General features: G+C 42.3%; 1 protein-coding gene across 7 annotated transcripts in view; it reads left to right on the top strand.

Annotated features, from left to right (window-relative positions):
- nav3 (neuron navigator 3) overlaps nucleotides 1-19,139 on the top strand; it is a 155,901-nt gene that overhangs the window by 118,394 nt on the left and 18,368 nt on the right. For 4 of the 7 annotated variants that reach the window (XM_068307488.1, XM_068307486.1, XM_068307485.1 and 1 more), the window contains 11 exons: nucleotides 8,364-8,487; nucleotides 9,107-9,410; nucleotides 10,136-10,856; nucleotides 11,939-12,364; nucleotides 13,110-13,151; nucleotides 14,669-14,826; nucleotides 15,861-16,055; nucleotides 16,351-16,403; nucleotides 17,362-17,385; nucleotides 18,402-18,425; nucleotides 18,572-18,649. In XM_068307488.1, the coding sequence (XP_068163589.1) occupies nucleotides 8,364-8,487; nucleotides 9,107-9,410; nucleotides 10,136-10,856; nucleotides 11,939-12,364; nucleotides 13,110-13,151; nucleotides 14,669-14,826; nucleotides 15,861-16,055; nucleotides 16,351-16,403; nucleotides 17,362-17,385; nucleotides 18,402-18,425; nucleotides 18,572-18,649 (2,149 nt within the window). The remainder of the gene's footprint in view (nucleotides 1-8,363; nucleotides 8,488-9,106; nucleotides 9,411-10,135; nucleotides 10,857-11,938; nucleotides 12,365-13,109; nucleotides 13,152-14,668; nucleotides 14,827-15,860; nucleotides 16,056-16,350; nucleotides 16,404-17,361; nucleotides 17,386-18,401; nucleotides 18,426-18,571; nucleotides 18,650-19,139) is intronic. The other 3 variants (XM_068307489.1, XM_068307487.1, XM_068307490.1) reach the window with 3 other exon arrangements.

Below are 19,139 nucleotides of genomic sequence, written 5' to 3'. Positions count from 1 at the left end.
GTGTTGAGATAGAACTTAATAAAACAGAGTGGGGTGGGGGTGAAACAAATCATTTATTCACTGAGGAGAGTTGTGCAATTATTGTTTATCAGTAAAATATTAATCAGCTTCTACCTCAGTTATGAGCAGAAATGGGAAAGACACACACACACACATGCAGAAGCACACACTCTGTCCTCAGTAAAGCATAAACACGGATTAAATCCCTCCTCTCCTCCGTTCTCCCCACACTGGCAGCATGAGAGAGACTCTGAACTCCCATGATGCTCGTTAGGCGTCATCCCTGATTCACCCACACATGTCCATTTCACCTGAGGAAAGTCACCTAAATGACTCATCAGACTGATCCTCGGGGATGGGGTGGGGGTGGGTGGGTGGGGGGGTGACACCATCTGCCTCCCAAAAAGATGGTTCTTTGTGAGAAATCTCCATCTTTCCAACAAATCAGAGATCTCAGTTTGGTTTGAAAGGATGAAGATGAGAAGTCAAGATATTTGTGTGTGTGTCTGAAAAACTGCTGAATGTTTTTCAAACAGCCAAAAACTTGATATACATTTGTTGTTTTTTTTAGAGTTTCAAGTTCTCATGGGTTTTCTTTATAAAGGAATTAATGAACTTGACCCTCATGATGCTGCTGTACTGATGTGATCATGTTATCATGTTAATGACTGGTATTATTGACCGGTTTAAACGGGTTCAAACATGCTGAAGCACAGCAACGGCATTTCTGGTGATGCTATTTCTCTCTTTTGCTTTTGTGCTAAAAATAAAACTAAAATTTCCTGAAACTGACCATCTGTCCAAGAGCAGACAAACAACAAATGCTCAGATCCCTCTTCTGATCCGTCCATTTTTCAAACAATGGTGGAACCCAGCTGGGACTGAAAGCCTCTCTAAAAATACCCTCCTGTCATGCAACATAGATGCGTGCACGCTCTTTGCTTTACTGTCAAGAAAAGATGCCCAAGGAGAGTTTTGACACCAACAGGCTTCCCGTTCTGAGAGCGGGCATGAATAAGTAACAGGGTCTTGCTTTTAGCATCCCTCCCTCTCCAGTTTACCGCCCTGTCTGAGGCCTGGACGATGGCGGCTCCCTCTGTTATGTGGAGCTTTGTTGAATCGGAGACACTTTTATGTGACAGGTTTTGTGTGTGTAATGTAATGTCTACAGATTTCTACATGTGTGCATGTGTGTTGTTGATCAGCAACACCCTGCTGTTGCTCTACAAGGCCGTCGCAGTCTCTGTGAAGCTGCAACAGCTCGTCTTGTGGAGATTTGGAAAAGAAAAAGACAAAGCCAGTCGTCACATGAGTGTTTTTTGTAGTTTGTAGGGAAATAAAACTAAAACTTTCAGCTCTTCTGCTTTCTAGCTTTCTAGAACGTTTTATCTAGGGTACCCACATGTGTCTGGCTCGTGTGTGTGTGTGTTCTCATTTGTGCAAGTGCTTCCATACAGATAGTTTTCTCCTCATAAAAATCGCTTCCCACACAATCACATGCTAATTAGCATCTATGTGTTCAGAGAAGCTCATGGGAAAGTTTCCATTTTTTTCTTATATTTATTTTTTCTTGTATGATATTCACCCAGTTGTGTCTTCCACATAAAGTAATGGTTGTAATCATTTATAGTTAATCGAGAGGTTTCCCTACTTGTTCACCACGGGGAGTTCTGTCGCACCATTAATTACTGAAGTCACTGAATTAAAAAGTGAAGTCTATAAAATGAATAAAGTAAGAGATATGCTGGTCCGCTACAGACAAAATGTGATTGGTCTATGGAATGAAAAAGGAATTGCCTTGCGTGTAGAGATCATGTGATTTAACATTCATTCAGTCCTGAATGCAGCAGGTTTGTGTGGTGAAAGCCTGAATGTTCAGAGGACAGAGCTGCAGCTCATTTATTGTTTGTGCAGTGCTGGAGCGTTTATTGGATTGGGAATGGTGTTAAAATATTGCCTGCATGTTGTTTTGTTAGGCAGCTGGCATCAGTCTGCGATATAAAGAAAAGGAAAGCTATGAAACCAAATTGCCTCATACGGCTTATTTATTGTATCTCTTTAATGTTCTTCTTTTGTAAAGACCCTGAAAAACACGTGGAGGATTTTAAATCTTTTTTTCTTGACTGTTCTACATGGGAGAGTGCTGATTGTTTGGGTATAGCATCGGTCCATTGGATGCATTCAGCACATACTGTAGTGCTAAAGCTGCAAAGAATAAATATCAATTCATAATAATGAACATTTTCATCGTACGAAGGGGTGAATCGGTTTAAAGAACCGATGCTCCTCGTATCATCGCTAACTTGCTTTACTGCCATGTAGCCTGACTCTGTTGTGGATTATGAAACTGTAATCTTGTTTAAAGCTGGTTTTATGGCACAATTAAGGCAGTTATGAGGCTGCAGAGAAAATGTTATTTGTTCTTGTTTCGATCATTAAAAATATACCTGCAATGACCCAAACAAAGTACCAGTTTAATCCAAATCTTGTTTTCATGTGTGAGCTGTTTGGCAAAAACTGTGACTTGTCCGACTGTAAAAAAAATAAAATGTAGGAAACACTGATTTTATTTAGTGTCAGTTGTCAGGACAGACAAACATCACACAAGAGGTAATCATTTTGAACACTATCAACTTAATGTCCCATAGAGAGCTGTGGTAATGAGGGTAATAGACAGTTCATGGATTCTGGAGTCCTGCCAGCGTCGAGCCTCATCCTGTGGGTTTTGGGGGGTGCGCTGCTGCTGCGCTGCGGTTAGAATGTGGTACAACACCCCCAATGGTGCCTGGTCTGGTTGTTGATCACCGCTCCACACTAAACACAAATCCAAATCCCAAACCAACCATCCAAAGCCTAAAGATGTTCAAAGTATTTTCCTAGAGCAGACATTCACATCTTGAACCAATCGATTCTGTCGTATTTGGAAAGCATTCCGTATTAAAATGCAAATGCAAACTTCTCTCCTTCATGAATGGGTTGTGATCCATAATGCAGACCGCTCATTTAGCATCATCTTAGCTTGATGAACGCGTCTTGCTGCTGTTTGACTGACGTTGGGGTTTTTTTTGGTAAAAAGTCTAGACATTTTTACCAGCCCGGCCAGGCAGCACTGACATCCTGTTGACATTTACAGCCTGTCCCTCCAAAGTCACTCCGTTCCTTTCTTTAACTGAGGTGTGTCGAGCTGAATCGGATTCCACAGGCAAACCTCATTTATCAACATTTACAATTTTTTCTGTGGCAAAGCACCTGGAAATTTTTTATTTTATTTTTTTCATTTTAAAAACATCTGCGGTTCTTTTTAAGGTTTGTAGTAAACCAGGTGTCCAGGTGGTGTCAGCTCATCGCTTGACATGTTCAGCATCAGAAGCAAAGCTGCTTTTAATAAAAGTTATTAGATGTTCAGCATAACTTATGAAAGATAAAACCAATTCCCCCAACTTTACACAGCCTTCAGTTCTTGTTGGGGTGTCGACCATGTTTCTGTGCTTGGGCGTGATGAATAATGTGGTAAGGTGAGGCTGGTACCGTCAGACCTTTCTGGGTCCCTCACATATTATGCATGAGCTCACATCCAATCAGTGAAGACGACAGACGTTGGGCTCTCGTCCACTTCCTCCTCCATTTGGCTCCATCCTGATTTGTCATCCTCCTTTAATTAACCCTCGATGGCCCACAGCTGCGTGTCACATTGGCTCTCCGAGGGCTGCCGGGTCTCATCCTGGTGACGAGAGGAGGGGAGGCGACGAGAAGAGGAGGGGGGAGCCAGCCAGCAGCAGGGGGTGAAAAAAGGAAGAGTGAGGTAGTCCTCTCTCCCTTTGTGTCTCATCCCCAGTTCCTCTCTGGGTTCCCAGTCGCCTCGTAGCTTCTACTCTAGCTTCTCTAGCTGGGGGGGGGGGCTTCTGCTTCCTGTGATATTAGGAGCAGCTCAACACCTCTGTGACGGGACGGCAGCCAACCCACAGGAGGTGAGTGGACAGCTGGAGCTGACGGATGGAGTGGGATAGTCTAGTTTGTTCTGGTGGTTGTACGTACAGCCCATCACAGAGGAGAAAGTGTCCGTTTAAAGATAGTAGAGTGAGTTTTATGTGTGACAGTCATCATAGTGGTTGGAAAAGTCACCGTTGGGTCTGTTTCTGTGCAGATAATCTTATTTTGTGTCTATCAAGCTTCTAGTTTTGGGCATTTTTGTTGCGTTTGATCATCTGTGGTCCTGATGTGGGTGAGGAAAAGACTGGATTCAGACCGTCAGTAAATGAAGACTTTACAAGAGGACAGTTCTAACAGCGTTTCAGTGGGAAAGAATCACGTGAAGTTTGATTCCATGACTGTAACAAACACAATAATGTGTTTGTGCTGACTTGAGTTAGAACTTGTGAGTTTAATTAATAGGAAATGTGTCATAAATGTTCATTTAGATGTCAACATTTCCAACCAATAATTTTATTGTCAACTAAAAAGGCTAGTTTTTAATGTAGAGAAATCGTTCCTTATTTCTTTTACTTTTCTGTCTTGAATCTTTATCTTGTTGCCGATCTTCTTATTTTTAAATTTGATTCATGGGATTTTGACATTTAAAGACTCAAACACAAAATAATAATATAATATATTTTCAATCAACCATGAAATTCAAACTGATTCAAAGTGGCTTTGGTGGGGGGTTTTTTTTTGTGTTCGTTTGTGTTTCAGGGGTATTCTTTTGTTATAGACATTCTTTGACATCCTACCTTCACTTATTTAAATGCCATCCCCTGAATATTATCAATCAACATCTAAAACCCCTTCAACCAAAGCTCATTCATCTCCATAATGTATTGTAGTTACTGCTGTTATCCTTTGTTCCTGCTGCTAATAGCCTTTCCTCCCGTGGGCTGTTGAAAGAAATGCTGTGAATACTGCATGAGAGGATGTTTGCATGCTTGAGTGAAGCCACAGCGGTGCATTCACGGCACCATAGACATTTTTTTCCATCATCAGATCACCTCTGAACAGCTCTGCTGGTGATTTTTGGGGGTTTGAGTCCCTCAGCTGCATCAGAGGATGGAGAGAGTAAGGTGTCTTTTTTTCACTAGTGTCTTACAACACTAGTGATCATACAAATTCACGCCATCCCTGCTCCACACTAACAGATGGCAAGCTTTGCTATGTGGGGCATTAGAGTCCAGAGTATTATGGAATAACAGTCACAAATAATGTTTTTACACTGATGTATGAAACTCAGAGAGGAAAATATCCTCCACATCAGCCTCCTCTGGAGAGTTCCACTCTGCACATTGTTGCTCATTGTTAATTCAAGAAGTTATGACATAAGGTCCGACTCGCCCGCCCCTCGCTGGAGGGTTATTGAGTTCGGCTGTGTCATTCTGAAGGACTCCTCCTCTTGCTCCAAGAGCAGCGGAGGCGTGCGTGTGAAAAAGCGCAGGTTTGTTGGGAGGAGCTTTGTTGCACACAAATCTGTTAAAAGTCACAATCAGATCTGATCCAGGAGTTATTCTGAAGGAGGAGGAGGAAAAGTAGTGCTGTGGTTTTCTTCTACTTTTTCATTTTTTCAAGCTTTTATCTGCAGAGCTCCGGATGCTCTTCACGAGTCCCCAGCATCCCATCCAGAGACAAACCACAGTCATCTTTTACTGCCTGCTGAGCAGCTCTGTGGCACTGGAGCTACAGTAAGAGAGGTTTTCCTGCCTCACGTTCAAATTTATAGGGACGCTGATCGATGGCTAAAACTCACCCATTACCCCGGTATAAATGGAAGCTATCAGAGGTCATCTTCTCACCCTGCTGTCATTTGAAATAGCAGTTTCAAGGTGCTCTTTATACACAATAAAAACCTGGTGCTGATAATTTACCTTCTACATTATTGGCATCTTGAATTTGTTTTACAACCACAAAGTCAGCTTAAATAAAATCTCAAATAGATTTGGAGTGTAATTATTTGGAGTGCGGAGCAGATGATTGTTCCGTCACTTGAAAAGCTTGACTGATGTTTCAGATTTGAAGTTTAAATATAAGGAGCGATCAGCGCTCATAAAAGACCATCTGCATGTTTGATCTGTCCTTAATTTCCTCTCTTCATCACACTCGTTTTCATCTGTCGTGCTCTCTGAAACATTGGTTTTACACCAAATAAATAGAACTACACAGATTTAAGGCTTGTCTGTGTTCTGCTTTGGACTGACGTTGTTGGGAGCAATACATTTGTGTCCGTCTGCCCTTGTTGTCTATCAGAAGCTGAAGACTGGTCTCATAGGAAGCTGCTCTGCAGCTCCTGTCACTTTTGAGGCGAAATAAGCTGAGCAGAGGGCTAACTTTAAACCGGCATCAAGGTGACCTGACAGCCCCTGTCATCACCCAAACCACCCAGGACCCTGCTTCACGTTTCGTCTTGATGCTGGTATATATTCAACAGTTTGTTCTTGTCTTCTCAGGACGAGTCAGAAGCAGAAAGCTGCTGTCAGGTGGTTTCAGCCCTCAGTTCCAAACAGAGCCACAGGCTGAAGTGAGGAAGAGACAAAGCAATTTACGTGGAAGAAAACAAACTTGGGATGTGTGAAGGTCATCATAAGCCTGTTACTTATCTTGACTGCGGTGAAGCTGTAGATACATGATAGCAAACAGACTGACAGCAGGGATGCCATTTATTGTTGGTGTAATAATCTGCTGTGAGCGTCAGCCATCCATCTCCAAGGTGCTTCTCCTGTAACGGCCCTGAAATGAAGGGAGATGGAATCTGATGACAGATGACGGAGGAATCCATTCGGTTGTTCAATAAAGTTTTTATTTATAAGCTTTTTTTTTTTAAAACCACATTGACACACTTAAGACCATTTCTTTAACAAATTGGATGATTGATCATGTCAGTTTGTGGTCCTGCATCATTTCAACAATTTAACTCATAAAAAAAAAAAAATGGACAGTTTTTGCTGGCGGAGGCAATTGTTGCTCATCCTGAATATCTAGATCAATGTGACGTCACACGGATGGATTTTACATCACAAGAGCAAGTTTATTCTAAATTTAACACCCCATTAATAAAAAAAAATTTAAAAAAAAGAAAGATGCAGTACAGTTAATAAATGGTTTTGCATGGTTCTAGAATAAATCATACGGTTATTGATTTTCTGAGCAAACTTTAGAAAATCAATAGCAGTGTTATCTTCCCCATGCCGCTCCATGTACTCATCCACACTTCCCCGTCTCACCCACATCCACACGCTCCGTCCTCCTCTGTGAAAATGACTCATTATTCTCTCATTTTCAGCCTGCCTTCGGTTTTCTATCCAGGCCTGCCATGAATTATAGATGGAGAGACTGAATTGACTCGCTGAAGAAAAGTGTAATTAGCTTCTGGAAGTTCTTTCAGATGTTCTTTTTTTTTAAATTATTATTATTATTCATCTTTTCAGATACTGGCTGCATTTAGGATCATTCAGATGGAGATTTTCAAGTGCTTTTGAATTTTGGCAAAGGAAATTATTGGCTGTTTTTCTAGAAGTCTTTACCTGTCACTATGATACTAATCAGTCTGTCACCGTGTGTTTTGTTAATTCTTGATTGTCACCTCCTCTCTCTTTCAGTCTGTCTTCTATCTCACTCAATAATTTCTTCTTTCCAAAGTTAAACCTGAATGATTTTTGGTCAGTTTTGCTAAATTCTGGGTGCAATTTTGCTCCAACAAACAAAGAAAAGCAACATGTTGCCAAGGAAACCAGTCAGTGTCTGTGTGCGTTTGTACTGCAGACTCAGCTGCAGAGTGCACAATGAAAAAGAAGTTTTAACGCCCTGTTATTGAAGGTGATTGATTGTGTCTGACAGCTGAAAATGTGTTTGCAAATCCAAGAAACAGGAGTTTTCATTTCAATTTAATGTGTAACTAATGGCTGTTGGATCATTTAAGGCGCTCCTGGTGTCTGTCAACCTTCCACAGACGCTAAATAATTACATGCTAATGAAGGTCCTTTTTTTTTTTCCTTCACACATTTATTCTGGGTTAATGAGAGGCTCAGCGATCAATGAGCCAAAACCACGAATCCGTTCCCAAATAGAACTCAAAATACCCACAAGTCAATTTGTTCGTTAAAAGGAGCGCTGCTGTTTAACAAAATTAGGCAAAGTTGTCGATTTCGAATGATCGTAAAGTTTGCTAAGGGAGCTAATGCAGTGCTCCTTATAATCCAGTGCGCCTTATAGTACGAAAAATGTTGTAACACTCATTTATTTGATAGGAGAACCAAGACACGCACCCATGGCCACCACATGATACACCCCCGCCCCATCTCACTTTACAGCTTTAATTATAATGAGATGACAATATCAGAATGCTAAAAATATGACTAAGATTTCATCCCCCCCCCCCACTGCAGCTGGGACGACAGCAGCTCAGTGAGCAGCGGCCTGAGCGACACGTTGGACAACATCAGTACCGACGATGTGAACACTCCCACCTACTCATCTGTCAGCTCGTCACGCAAAAGCAAAGGAACGCAGGTAAGAACACCAACAGCCGTGTTCTAAACCCCTCCTCTGCAGCGTGTGCGTGGGGGGGGGGGGGTTCTGCTGTCATTCATCCTAAAGTGCTGCAATAAACTGCAGCATCTCTGCACATTTTAACAGCTGCTGTTGTTAAAACACGTGGAGACGTGAGGGTGTTGGATTAATATAGAATCAAGGCCGGTCTGTTCAGTGAGACAGGCTACGTCTGTGTCTTATTTTTGTGGCCCCTTCAGCAGCCTGGGCCCTCCAGAGAGTCTGGTGTTGCAAGGGAAACTGTTGAGGCAGGCTTGCCCATGTGTGTGTGTGTGTGTGTGTGTGTGAGTGTGTGTGTGTGAGTGTGTGTGTGTATACATCCCAAAAGAGTTCCGCACATGGGCATATCCAAAGATAGCAATGACCTCACTCAGACAAACCCCACACTTTTTCAGGCTATCTCTCTCCATGGAGATGGTGTGTGTTTGAATAATATTTCTTTAGGTTTAACATCTTTTACATTGTCTCAATTTACTATAACATTATGATATATTTAGAATGCCAATAAGCTACGTTGTGCTGACAGACATTAAAATATCCGTGTCTTTGCGTGTCTGACCTCACCACTCTCCAAACCCAGAGAGGAAGCAGGTCCAAACATGCAGGGCAGGAGGTGAGCAGCAGCTGGGCTGGAGCCGAGGACCTGAAGAAGGTTGAGGAGGAGCTGGAAGCAAGCATGGACCCCAGCAGTTCATCCCGCTGGAAGCCCTCCTCTGGCTCCTCTTCCTCTCAATCCCAGAATCAATATGAGGAACCTGGTCCTAAAGCTGCTGCGGTGGCCCAGATGTCTCAGACGGGCTCCTGGAGGAGGGGCATGACGGCCCAGGTGGGCATTACTCCGCCCAGATCCAAGGGTACTACCTCTGCTGCCCTGAAGACACCAGGTAGGAGCTGCAACACCTTAGAATAATTCTGATTCTGATTCTGTGTGATGATACAAGATATGAACCAGATCCTAGAAGAGAGCAGGGGCTCTGGATTATTTGAAAGACTTTATAAATTAACTCTTAGATTATGTTGGACGATTATGAGGTGATCTGTACTTATTCAGATATGTCAGGATTACCTGATGATAAAACAGTACTTCATGTTTCATAGGGATTAAACTATACTCTGACCTCCTGAAGTACAAACATGCACAAATTGGATTTAACAATGGCTGCATTGCGGCGCCTTTAAGCTTCCTATAATTAAAATATGAATTAAATTCAGTTGTATTTCAGTTCATTCATGATCTTCTCGGGCAGCTTTTTCAAATCCTCCACTGTTAGGGTTCACTAACGGCTGAGGAGCATCTGAGTAATCTTGTATCATCCACACACAAGACACCAGGAGCAGATTTGTTACCCCCTGTCTGAAAACTGATGATTACACGTTTCCTCTCTCTGATACCAGAGCCTGAACGCTTCACAGTTGTTGTGAAATGCTCCGGCCACTCAGCAGTTTATAGCAGCTATATTATAAAGTAATGGTTTTCAATGCGGCTGACTTTTGGCCCGACGGTTTCCTCGTTTGATTTTTCTTCCACTGAGGTTATTAAAAACAAAAGTGCAGAATGTGCTGAGGGTTAACATTTTTTGGTTTAATAAGTGTTTATGCAAATTAACAGGCAAAACCGATGATGCCAAGGCCTCGGAGAAGGGCAAGGCACCGTCCAAGAGTTCAGCTGGCATCCAGCGTTCACCCTCTGATGCTGGGAAGAGTAGTGGAGATGAAGGTAAGAAGCCACCCTCTGGCATCGGACGCCCCTCAGCTGCTGGCTCCTTCGGATACAAGAAGATCCCTGGTGCCACCGGCGTCCTCATCACCTCTAGTGGTGCGACGCTCACCAGCGGCTCAGCCACGCTGGGTAAGGCGCCCAAATCCTCCGCCGCTCTTGGGAAAGGCACGGGCATCGGTGGCGTTCGTAAAACCAGCCTGGACGGCTCTCAACCTCAAGACGACGGCGTCCTGCTCAGCTGCAGCGGCTCCAAAGTGACCCTGCAGTACCGCTCGCTACCCAGACCGGCCAAGTCGTCCAGCGGTGCCACAGCAGGGCGCAGCGGGCATCGCTCCAGCTCCAGCAGCATCGACTCCAATGTTAGCGGCAAGTCGGCTGCAGGGGCAGCGACACAAGCCAAACGCAGGGACGGGAAAATAAGCTCCGACCGCTCCAGTCCCATCACCGTTAACCAGACGGACAAGGAGAAGGTGGCGGTTTCAGACCAGGACCCCGCAGCGGGACTGTCCACCTCCCCCAAATCCAGCCCCACATCCAGCTCAACGGGCCAATCAGGCCTCAGGCAGCCAGGATCCAAGTACCCCGACATCGCTTCTCCAACGTTCCGCAGGTCAGACACACGAAACGTTCTCCAGCTTTTTTTTCCTCGCTTTGTTTCTCACCAATCATGTTTCTATGTGAATCAAGCATCTCGTGACATACTCTCAGGCAGCCTTTGATAGTAACAGTGAAACAGAACAAACATGTAAGCTCGGGTCATATTTCAAAGATGCACGCAATTCCATCAACACAACTGTTGCAGCATTTGAAGTGGTGTTATTTTCGAAGCTGAGTTGATGTTTGGGCTGCTCAGTGATTGGATGATGTAGACGAGTGCAGATTTATTGATGTCATCAGCAGTGGCTGAAGGTAATGTTTGGATGTACAAGATCAAAATGAGACACTTAATAACTAGGTTTTCATCACCTTCATAGAGAAACCGATTGGGTTTACTCTGCTGCGTAGTCAACGGATGCTGTTCCACAGATGGTTCCCTGGTGTAGGTGATAAAACACTGCAGATGAAACCCTGAAGATGAAGGTCTGAATAGCTTTTAATTTGAATTAGGCAAATCCTACATGGCTGTTTTAATCAGAGCAGACAGAAGACAGGAAGCCATCCCTGAGTCATCAGAGACCTGTATTCAGCAGGCGTTTCCGAACATCCCTTCCATCCGATCTACCGAGTCAACCCGTTTCATCTGCATGTTTTTTGTTTTTTTTTAGAGTGTCACCTACATATTTCATGTGATTGCAATGACATATTGGCACATAGGCAACAAGAGTCCCATATGTGGAGCTTCAAACACGTTTGAGAAGCCACTGGATCGAAACGGTCAAAGCTGTGACAACAGATGTGGAGTAAATGAGTGTTTGCAGTTGAAATGAGTTGGGGTCTGCTGCTCAGTCTTTCATGTGTAGTTTAAGTTGGTGTTACAGTAAAGTCTCGGTGATGCTTTAGTCACTGTTTTTTCTCACTACCACGCTAATCTCTGACTTATTTTGATGCACACTTATAGAATGTTCTATAATGGCAATTGGTCCACGATCTGAAGTTTACCTCAGTCTCTCATGTTCCTGTTTGGGTCTGTAGATGCTCATCACCAGCCCTTTGAGCATTTCTAAATGACTGCACCCACCTCTCTACCCCCAGATTATTTGGCACCAAAGCCAGCAGCAAGGCCAGCTCTCCGGGCACGCCCGACTCTGGCAAGTGCCCCTCAATACTGGGCAGCCCCCACGGCACACTGGCAAGGCAGGCCAGCCTGGACTCACCCTCCTCTGGCACAGGGAGCCTGGGCAGCGCCGGCGGCCTAAGCGGTAGCAGCAGCCCGCTGTATGGTAAAACCCCAGACCTGTGCACTGACTCCCCGGCCTCCAGCCCGGCCTCTGGCCTCTCCCTGCCCTCCAACGCTCGGCCCTGGCCTGCCTGTAGCTCCTCAGCTGGCAGCAAGGACACACTGAGCTGCCAAAGCATGACCAGTCTGCACACCAGCTCTGAGTCAATTGATCTGCCAATGGGCCACCACGGGCCCAAGGTCACACGAACCGGCAGTGTCAAGTCCACCCTGTCTGAAGGGTGAGTAACAGCGAATACGATTGGACCGAATCGTATTCATTGTTTCATTTGAGAACAGAGACAAAGTGCACCCCCCCCCCCCACCTTTCCCCGACACAGACACAATGGAGCGGAAGCTTAGGTCGTAGGTTTAGGAGTTTAGTTTCAATCAAATGTAAATTTCTGTTCTGTTTTTGAAAAGGAGAATAATCTAAATTCATTAAATGCAATATTTTTCTGGGTCAATTTGTGTTAAACAAACATGAAACGCATGATTCAGTGTATAGAACTAATGACTGATTGTCTTCTAGCCTAACCTAACTAGTTATCCACCTAAATCACCTGCTAACAAGTGTTAGCTGGTAGCTGTGTTATGCCAGAGAAATAGTTCAAAAATAAATTGGGTTCATTTTGGACAATCATTCCCATGAGAAGTCTTAATCTGCATGTGTCCATTGTTTTGTCTACACACTGTATGCTACAGAACAAATTAACCTAGGTCCCCTTCCTAGCTTAGCCATTTGTCTCCAAAATGAAACAATCCCCTTAAAATACTTAATTTGTGTGTTAGCCTAGACCTTGTGTCTGTTTTACTGTGATGCATCCGTAATGTCCTTGTTTCCTCCATTATGTATGTCTTGACATGTGTGTATGTGTGTGTGTGTGTGTCAGGAGACTAATTTGTAAAGTTTAGCCAATTGTATTTCTCAAGAAACAGGACTTTCCTGGTGTTTGTCTAATTCACTCATCCTCTGTGTTTTAACAGCATGCCTCTCGACAGAAACACACTCCCCAAAAAGGGCCTGAGGTACAACTCATCTGTAGCTAGTCATCATTTCATTCACTCACATTGACCATGAATACACACTTTCATGAACATGATCATGATCATACTTTTAAATGCAGTTGCATGTGGGGCATGGTGTGGCTTTATAACAGCAATTTCTTTGGAACCACTGATCTGTTGATGAGAAGATGTGATTATCTCATGCAATATTCACACCAAAGGAGCAGATTTGCACAATTCGAAATCAAGATTTACTCTTTTTTTTTTCAGAAATAATTGCATTAAACAGACATGGAAACAAAAATAGGAACTTTTCTCACCCAGTAGTAGTTTAATGTTTTCTCAAACCAAATTTTGTGAACGTATTTCAACTATTTTACATCCAACAAAGTGATGTGGCATATTTGTGATGACAGCCTCAATATTTACTACTACCAGTCCAGAAATCTAGATTACCTTAATGAAGAATTCTGGTGTGAGTGATGCCTCCGATGGATCAGATGGAATGTGTGTCTCATCTCTTCATACGTCCTCAACTGAGTTCAACTCATTCGCTATTAGAGTCACAACAGCAGCAGCCACCATGAAGGAGCAGATCTCGCTCAGCTCCCAGAATGAACTCAACCTGATAACGTTCACTGCGTTAGCCAAAGGGAAGGAATAGAATGGATACTGACACTGAAATGTTATTACCCATTCCTCACAGTGGCACAGCTTCCCAGATAATTTCACAGGACTGGTGCCGAGGGGTTAGACGCATGTTGCTTTTAGACATTTATTTTTTATTTCAGTGGTACATGGTGTGGCACTGTACTGTATATGGACTTAAAAGCATCTGATCTTATACTACACCGAACAGCTGCAGCTATTGGTTGTCTGCTCACATCTTAAACCAGGAGTTATGTCACTGCCTGATCCTAAGATTTCTTGAAACTAATAACTTCCTCCTCATTTGTATAGTTTATTTGTACAATTTATGGGCATTTTGTAAGCACTAAGTATGCTGAGTTAAAGACACTCTTGGATTTTGCTCCATTTGAGTTCGAGTGGGGTACAAATGCTGCTGTGTCACACCATTCAGCTCGGACTCAGACACCCAATCCCCGGTGCAGAGAATGCGAAGCAGAGGCGAGGCGGCTGGAGCGGGGCCAGATGTGACAAGCGTAGTAATGGGAGTGTTGGTAGTAAGACGGCATTGAACAGGGATGAGTGCAAACTCAATTATCATCCTCAGAGGATTAAATATGGCCGATTGTCATGCCTGCGATAAGAGGGCCTTCAGCCGCTTGAGCCGCTGTGGAGAGAAGAGATGAGCGGCAGTGTCAGTGTGTTGGGCAGATTTTAGGCAAAGCAGTGTGTGTGAAGACGCATGCATTTGACATCCGTGTGTTGCATCTGCATGGTTTTTTTTTGTGTGTGTTTTTTTTTTTTAACCATTGCTCATATGTTCGTTATGCAGCTCTGCATGTATTTCATCTTTGCTTGGACTTCCAAATCCAGTCCTTAATGCCTTCAGTTTGCTGTCTTTGTTGGCTCAGGTACCCTCCGTCCTCCAGGCAGACGTCCCAAGAAGATGGGAAGGAGTGGCTGAGGTCCCATTCAACAGGGGGGCTTCAGGACACAGGTAGCCAGTCTCCCCTCTCTCCCCCCGGAGCTCCCTGCACCACCACTGGGAAATATCACTACTCCAACCTGTGTAAGTGTGCAGGACTCACCTGACAGAAATGTCTAGCCAGCTTTTGAATTTGTGGATATGTCATATTACGACTTCACTCAGTAATATTATGTTGTTTTCTGAAAATTCTCACTTTATTCTGATAATACAATCTCATACAACTATAACTTTATTGGAGTAGTTTGACTTTATTTGTGATTTATCCTCTTTATTGCTACTTAAGAGCTGTAATTTCGATTCCACAACATTTGGACGCTTGTCATGACCAAACGATGCAAAAACAAATAATCAGAAATCCAAATAGTCAAATCTTTAGCCCATTTATTTTTATTGTCTTCTTAAATATTTGTGTTTCTACTAATCAGTTAGTTTTCAGCAAACCACACCTGTTTGAATCCAACAAGCGTGGTGGTTTAATTTCATCTGTTTAAATGAGTGACATTTATAATATTTTACTCTTGCATGTGTATTTGTCCATACATTTTATACTCTTCATCTAATTATCTCTGGTGTTATGAAGATATCTAGAGAAAAATCTACTGTCTGTCATTATAGTTTTTCTTTAATAATGTGTTTTCCTGAAATTGATAAAATACTATAGGTTAAATGAGATATGACTGGATTGCTTTGGAAAGAAAATGCATTATTAAAGGAGACATTTATTTAAGCTTCTGTGCCATTGTTTGATCATGTGAGCCGTCAGAGGGTTCTCGTCTCTGCAACCAATGAATCGTACAGAAATGTAAGAGTTAATAATAATTATTATTATTATTATAATTATTATTATTAATAATTATTATTATAATTATATTTATTAATTATTATTATAATTATTATTGTTGTTGTCTGTATTATTGTTATAATAATAATAATTATTATTATTATAATGTTATTATTATATTTATTATTAATAATTATTATTAATTGTTGTTATTATTGTTACAATAATAATAATAATAATAATAATAATAATAATAATAATAATAATAATAATGGATACCTCCCTGAATGACCCACCATTGACATTATGTAATTGTGTTTGTTCCTTTGTACAGTGAGCCCCACCAACATCAGCCAGTATAACCTGCCACCAGGCAGCAGCAGCATGAGCCGCTCCAACAGCATCCCAGCCCAGGACTCCTTCGACCTGTATGGAGAGGGTCACCCTCTGGGCGGCAGCGCCAACTCCCTGGAGGAACGACCACGGGCCATCAGTCGCTCCGGCTCCTTCAGGGACAGCACCGATGAAGGTAGGACACACTCCGCGCTCCAAGAGCAGACAGATGGACTCTCAGAAGGCAGCAGAAATAAATTTAATGTAAAGACATCCAGTGTTCACACTGGGAGCTGTACGGCTGGTGGTTGACCTCTTATTCAAAGGTCACGTCTAATTAGTCAGCGGAATGAGAATAAGAAGATATCTTTAATTTATATTTTTTTCACCTTCTTTTCTATAAAGGAAAATATAGAATTTTGGTTGCATATGAATTTTATCTGTAGTATTGTTGTAATATTTTTACATTTTGTGACTTTGTTTGCTTACAGTCCACGGCTCGTCATTGTCTCTGGTCTCCAGCACGTCTTCCTTGTACTCTGCAGTAAGTCGCTGGTCAAATTCTCCTCTCGATTTAGTAATAGAGAGTAATATTTTGAAATAAATTACAAGTAATAATTTATTACTAATTACTAATTGTAATAACTTACAAGTAATAGAGAGAAAGCATGTTGTAACTTATCACTATACGCATGTACCACTCATAGATCAGTCACTGCAGGATATGCTAACACTGTCATCAACACGCATCTGTTTTTGCTTTGAAATGTCCAGATGGCAACTAAATAGTTTTATTTGTACTTCCATAAAAGATCAATAGGCAGTTAAAAGAAGTGTTTCTTTATGTCTACAGAGGGTATAAAGTGTAATTGTTTGTCATTATACCTTTATGATATTATATGCCCATGATTTGTTCACAGCTTATTTTTTTTCCACAAGTGGCCAAAATGTACTGGACACAGGCTCCAACCTGCACAGACTTCATTTATGGCACCAAGCAGCTTCCACAAGTTCTTGAATGTCTAAAATATCAACTCAGTAGAAAATGTTTGTGATGAATTGTGCTAGTCAGTGCAGATTATTGAAGCCTGCTGCAAATGAAATGAAGAAAATCCATCTTGAAATCATCCAGACTGTTTAAACCTGCAGCTCTTTCTGACGCAGAGAGAAAATAAATGTCACATCCACTCTTTTCCAATTTCTCTGTTCAGTTAACCATTAAGATAACGGCACAGTTTCATGAATAGACTCTGGACAAGTGTTGCTCTCTAATGGCACAGGAAGCACATTGGTTTGAGGAAGAAAATGGTTTACCAGCCACTTCCAGTAGCACTCACATCTTTCAGAAGCCTAATCTGGATGAATGATGGAGACAGATAGCAACCTTTATTATTGTCTTTTTCTGTCTGATTTTGTCCACATCAGAGTCAATCAAGTCAATCATTTTTCTTTCAAAATTTTGTTTTTCGATGACAGTATCATTCTTTTCTTTGTCGTTACAGACAGAGGAGAAAGCCCACTCAGAGGTAAGGGTGCTGATGTCCCATTAGGTTGCATGTTCTATAGCAGCTCTTATTCAGTCTGGCGTGGCTTCGTGTTGTGCTGGTGACTGCTGGTACTTTGTGTGTCTGAACACTTTGTGGGTCCTCTTGTTCTCTCCTGGAGTTCTTTTTCAATCAAAGCACAAACCTGATATTTAAGCAGCCGGATGTGGGGCTATTACTGATCATCAGATTGAACCCACAAGAACATAATTACAAGAAAAGCAATGGTGATTAAATGAAGTTTGACAGCAATCAGTTTAACGCCATGTTGCATAAAAGTATTTTGCTTTTTATTTCATCTTGATCATGAATAACCATTCAAACTGTCTTTCATAGCTCATAGAGTTTAGTGACTAAATGAACTGGTAATATCTAATGCATGTCTTGCCCTTCATTCAACAACCCTGTGAAGTTAATCCCTGGTTCTTCTTTGATGTTCTACATTTGTGATGTTTTCTCCATCCTGCTTTAAGACGGCTTTAAGCCCAGCCTTCAGACATCAGACAGTGATGCAAAAAGTCTGTTTTAACCTCGCCAGATGGGTGGAGCATTCAACATTGTTGGCTTATATAGGATGAAAAAACACAAGTGCGATTCTCAAGTCAAAAATCAATTTAATTTTTTTAAAAAAAGAAAAGAAAAAAGAAAACAATCATTCTGGGTACATTTCAGAAATAAAAAATATATTTAATACATATCAAGTCTGCTGGATTATTTCCAAAAACAGACATGAACCCAAACAAAACATGATCTTTAGGCCTTTCTTGTCTACTTTGGTCAGCATCTGCCAATTTATTCCACAACATAGGAAACTATCAGGCTTTCTAAACACCTCATAAACCCAGGTCATTCTCTGCCTTTCCTCTTCACAACTTTGCTATGAACAAATCAAACATGTGGCCTGTGATAACCTCTCTTCCTTCTGCCACATCAGTACATGCTGTTTGATGGAGACATGCAACATAGTGTTAATTTTTACTCTTCTCTTTTCAATCAAGGGCCAAACAGTCCAAAACACCACGGTAATCCCCCACACTTTGTGTTCACACTTCACCCCTGTGTCTTTTTGTTGCCACATCTCTGCATTACAGTCACTCTTATTCTCTTTGTGTTCATGCACAACTTTTAACTTTCACGTTGCTTCTTCATATCTCTTCCCTCTTTCCAGCAAATCAGAAAGTTGCGTCGGGAGCTGGACGCCTCTCAGGAGAAGGTGGCGACTCTGACGTCTCAGCTGGCTGCCAATGTGAGTGTGTCTGCTCCAGAAGACACCACCTAAACAGCTGCCTCATTTGCATGATAACCTGCTAACCAGAGAGCATTATGGGTAGTGCTGCCTATCCGAGCTCTGGAAGGGAGATAAATCTGTGTGACACCCACTAATTCCTCAGTATTTGAAGCGTGTGTTTGTGCTTCAACTTGTTGGATTTTGGTGTGTGTGTGTGTGTGTGTGTTCTTAGACAGTGTGTTTATGTTGACGACACAGAGGATTTTCTCTTTGCTTTAGTCTCAGCCGGTGGGGTTTCAGAAAGAACAAAAACCTCTCCCAAATTCAACCAAGCAGGGAGAATCAAACGGATGTAGATGGGCACAGAAAGGGAACAGAGAGATGAGGATAAGTGAATCTAGACTCAAGTGTGTCACGCGTGGGTGAAACAGTGAGATTCAGAGACCTCCAGTACCCAGACAGAGCTGTCTTTGTGTTCAAATTCAGTTAGATCAACAGAATCCTGTGT

The sequence above is a fragment of the Antennarius striatus genome, chromosome 22 (assembly GCF_040054535.1).
Source record: "Antennarius striatus isolate MH-2024 chromosome 22, ASM4005453v1, whole genome shotgun sequence".
Lineage (NCBI taxonomy): Eukaryota > Metazoa > Chordata > Actinopteri > Lophiiformes > Antennariidae > Antennarius > Antennarius striatus.
This window is presented reverse-complemented; position numbering and strand designations above follow the sequence as displayed.